This window comes from Pteronotus mesoamericanus, unplaced genomic scaffold (assembly GCF_021234165.1).
Source record: "Pteronotus mesoamericanus isolate MK-2021 breed Mesoamerican mustached bat unplaced genomic scaffold, CSHL_Meso_final scaffold_705, whole genome shotgun sequence".
Taxonomy (NCBI): Eukaryota; Metazoa; Chordata; class Mammalia; order Chiroptera; family Mormoopidae; genus Pteronotus; species Pteronotus mesoamericanus.
The window spans coordinates 16,119,289-16,123,563 of record NW_026555326.1 but is presented as its reverse complement, the minus strand read 5'-3'; the positions used below and the strand labels follow the sequence as shown (position 1 = coordinate 16,123,563).

General features: G+C 46.3%; 1 protein-coding gene across 1 annotated transcript; it reads right to left on the bottom strand.

The window, feature by feature from the left end:
• Nucleotides 1-288: 288 nt before the first annotated feature.
• Nucleotides 289-2,689, bottom strand: PSMB4 (proteasome 20S subunit beta 4). Its single transcript, XM_054563338.1, has 7 exons — nt 2,512-2,689; nt 2,078-2,284; nt 1,670-1,816; nt 1,424-1,505; nt 916-1,032; nt 613-701; nt 289-408 (listed from the first exon to the last, which is right to left on the bottom strand). Exons 1-7 carry the CDS (start codon nt 2,649-2,651, stop codon nt 396-398), a joined length of 795 nt encoding a protein of 264 aa, XP_054419313.1. The 5' UTR covers nt 2,652-2,689; the 3' UTR covers nt 289-395.
• Between the last annotated feature and the right edge of the window lie 1,586 nt (nt 2,690-4,275).

Genomic DNA, 4,275 nt, shown 5'->3' with positions numbered 1-4,275 from the left:
TTCACCTGTAACTATTTTAGAATCTAGTACATGGGTGGAAATGTTGAAAATTATTAAATACAAAAGCCAATTAGATTATCCCACAGGGATTAAGCCTGGTTTCTACACAAAGCTGCCTTCACAAATGAAGACAGCAGTGGGTCTTCAGTATTGTCACGCAGAGAACTCCGTATGTGCTATAGAACCAAGAGCCAAAGTTCTCTGATCAGGGAAGGAGATAGCACATGGCAGTACTTAGTGGTTTTACTCTTCATGTAACCTAGTCAGACAGAATACAACTACTCAGCAAGTGTTTCAAAAGATTTATTTTACAAAAGAAAAGTCTACCTTTGAACCGTCCAAGTTCAAAGTTGGAAGAAGGGTACAACTTCAGTTCTGGATAATGCGTCTGTATTTCATTCAAAGCCACTAAAAAGGAAGATAGCATAATAAAATTGTGAGCCCACAAGGAGAGGAATCTCCCAAAGGCAGTTCTATCCAGCCAAAACGCATTACACGCAGAGAATTTTTGAGTTGAGATTCAAGGGAAAATCAAAACACTAGCTTTGTGCAAGCCAAGGGGCCATCAACTCTTCTGTCACATTTTTCTACTGTAATTTTAATTTCAATTACCTGATCATGTGGGCAATATCCCAGTTCGTCTCTGCAGACAGTGGTCCTTCTATTTCAACACCTTTTTCAGTCACAGTGGCAATTTGAAACTGAAAGAAAGAGCTCTCAATGAAAACGTCTACCCCCACATGAAAGAAGTTTCTGGAGCTTATCAAAGGTCAAGTAAGGTCTTTTCCTAACATGAAAAAAGGAGCCAGGGAAATAGGGCAGACTGTTCTTCAAAGCACAGAGATCCCAGGCATTGGCAAGTATTCAAAACTTGCCAGTTAGATCCCCATCACCTTTATTATTCACTCTTCTCACCCGGTTGTAAGAACGGGCATCTCGATAGTACAGGACTCGCATGCAACGTTCCACTAGCTCTCGGGCCTCAGTCTGGCTCAGCACTGGCTGCTTCTCCAGAACTTCTCGAAGCAGAGGCTAGGGGAGTTAGGGAAAACATGGGAGATATCAGGGGCAGTATACCAGGGATATTTGTCCAAAATCGATGGTGTAATACACAAATAAGGGAATGACATTCCACCCACTGTCTCACCAGAATACACTCTGCTTACTTGTGTTAAGACCCACCTGAAGGGGAAGTTCTAGGGTGTCCTCTCTCTGCACATTGTCTACTGACTCCTGGACATGCCCTGTCATTGGAATGTAAGTGCCACACCCATAACCTCTGGACTACAAAAAGAATCATCTGCCCAGTAATAGGGATCCTAGCCTGTTCCTTGTGTCATAATTATAAAGGAAAAACAAGCACACAACCACTAACCCCTATTGCCTGTGTCTTCTCTCCCTGATCTCTGAACTCACTACTTACCTGAGCCAAGTATGCACCATAACCAGTGGCCAGCGAAGGGGCTTCATAGGCTACACCGAGCATGTCCACATAACCGAGGAAGCTAACAGGACACAATAGGTCAAAGAACTCATTTAGGTTTCCGTATCTTAGCTGAAGGATAGGCCTATGGGGTCTAAGAACTGGGATTTACTCAGAGGGAAAGATACACTACACAGGCACTACAGGTTAGGTTGTCAAGGAAATGTTACTTGTATTTAAATCAACCTCTCTCCATCAGCATAGCCTCCAATGACCACGGTGTTCCATAGGGGGTTCATCTTGGAGCGGCGGCTGTACATGGCCCTGGTCAGCCATGAATGAATAGCTCTAGGACTATAGCTGTGCCCATCTCCCAACAACTCCTCATCAATCCTGAAAAAGAAATTTTGAGAGTATGAAAGTCATTATCTACATTCACCCCCAGCCCCAAGGGTGTTACCACAATCTCCCCCATTTTACACTCCCTAACGCCAAAAACTTTATTGCAAACACTCCCACGTGTTCCAGCCCCAACAATTTTCCGTCTTCCTCTGCAGCCTCAAGTGTGTCCATCTTACAACTTCTTAACAGAATAAAAACGAGCAGATTCCCTTCCCTACGTGGGAACTACGACCTATTCTCTAGATGACTTACACCATCTGGCCGAGAACTTGCTTCAAGTATTGGAAATCAGCGTAGTCTCCGGAAGCACCCAGCATGGTACTGTTGTTGACCCGCATAATGCGAGAGATGTTGCGGAAACGGGCCAAGGAACCGTAGGAACCCAGCATGTCTGCTGCAATCACCACTCCGCCTTCGAATTTCACGCCCAGGACCGAAGTCCCCGTCACCATGGGGTTCCTGGAGAGAGAGGGAGGGAGGTCTGGAGAAGCGGCTAGGGGGAGAGAGCCTGAGTCTTCCTGCGCAGTGAGTTCCGATTCGGATTTTCCACGGCTCCTTTCACTCCCCGGGGCTCTGCGCCCCAAGCTGCCCCTCGCCTTCCCCAGCTCTCTCACAACTGGAAACAGCCGGGCGAACCAGGCCCCACAGGCCCTCCCCCTCCGCAGGCTGAGACGCCCAGAGCTTACTGGGTGCGCGTAATCGGACCCCCGTGGAGCGCCGACGCCGGGTCCAGGAAGGAGCCAGGAGTGGGTGGAATGCGATAAAACTGCCCAGGGGCCGGACCCCCGGCCCAGAGTTCGGACCGAAAGTCCCAAACACCTTCCATCTTAGTCACGGTAGCAGAACTGAAAGTGCCTGCTCCAACGGAAGCGGAAGTGATCCTTCAGTGCCACACTTTTCCTCTTCCTGCAAGCCACTTCCAGCAGCCATGTTGATGAGGTCCTTAAGGATCCTACTGGCGTTCTGGCTGGCGATCCAAACCCCTAGAGGTGGAATTGAGCCACGTTGCATCGTGTCGTGGTAGAATTGTGTTAGGTCAGCGTGCCCTGACGCACAAATTTAAGGAAAAGAGGGGGTGTGGGAGGTAGGTATGGGGGGCCACTTCAAGACACCCTCAGCGAGGAGTCAGAATTTCTCCTGTCCATTTTGGGTCTTTATCAAAAGTCCCACATGAAACCAACAGTGAATCTTACACTGTATTTTTCATTAGCAGCACCACATGGCACGCATTATTGACCAATATTATAGATAAACCGAGGTTTGGGTTGTAGTGATTTACCCGATGCCGCAGCCGGCAATGGTAGATCTGAGTCTTCAAACGCAGAATTTAAAAAGGAATCATACAGTTGTGTATGCCCTGGGGTGTATGGTATCTCCGGTGTATTACTCACTCAATAGGACTTTGGACAAATCTTTTGAAAGTTTTATTAACAAATGCTGTTGCCCACGGCGTAAGCCCCAGAAAAGTTCTGATGGTGGGAGTGAAACTAAATTCCAGGGGTTGGTTGGCTTTTCAGCAGGATTGGGTTAGGAGCTGAAAGCAGTGTCTGGAGTCAAACGGGTTAACCTAAAACCACTGCTTTGGTAGACCTTCCTGCACAAAGTGAATTTCAGTTTTTTATTCAACAGGAAATGAAATCTATTTTGTTTCTTAAATTCCCTGAGTTGATTTGAACCAATGCATGAAATTTTAAACATTGAAAAAAACCCAAAATATTTTATTAGATCATGACAGCCTGGAAAGGGAAGGATCAAGAATTTGGTATGTTAGAGGCACCCAGCTCTTTTTTTTGTTTTTTTTTTTCCCCCAGATTTTCTTTATTTTTAGAGAGAGGGAAGGGAGGGAGAGAAACAATCTGTTGCCTCTCACAAGCCACCAACCAGGAACCTGGCCCACAACCCGGGCATGTGCCCTGATCTGGAATTGAACCCATAATCTTTTGGTTTGTGAGATGACACCGAACTACCTGAGCCGCTCCAGTCAGGGCAGCACCCAGCTCTTTGTATCAACTTTTGGTTTTGAAAATACGTATTCAATTTTTTTTTCCCTCTAATTAGTAGTTACCCACATCCCAAGCCCCTTATTCCAGGTGATTTTTGGACCATTTAGTGGCTTACATGGACAAAAAATGGGTGCTCAGTTGTGATGACAGTGGGCTTACTGGAGTTCCTCCAAAGTCCAAAGAATACCTCGCTCCACTGAAGCCTCCATAGTATATGAACTGGCTATATTCTTGTTTGGAAGTGTGGCCTGAGGTGACTTGCTGGTTTCTGGTCTCGCTCCTTTTTAAGTCTCTAGGTAAAGGCTCCATTAGGGCCAGTTTTGGTTCCAGAAATCTGGCAGGTAGTCAAATTCCATAGCGTCTTAAAGCAGAAAAGGATGACAGAAGAAGCAAACCACTAACATTTGATGACGTAAAATGCAAAAGGTGACCAGCATGTGTTCTGTT

Excerpts from the sequence above, each read along its gene's own strand:
- PSMB4 (XM_054563338.1), bottom strand. The coding sequence starts at position 2,651 with ATGGAAGGTGTTTGGGACTTTCGGTCCGAACTCTGGGCCGGGGGTCCG. Across the intron at positions 2,285-2,511 it reads GGTCCGATTACGCGCACCCA|GAACCCCATGGTGACGGGGA; the intron begins GTAAGCTCTGGG and ends CTCTCTCTCCAG. Across the intron at positions 1,817-2,077 it reads CAAGTTCTCGGCCAGATGGT|GATTGATGAGGAGTTGTTGG; the intron begins GTAAGTCATCTA and ends TTTCTTTTTCAG.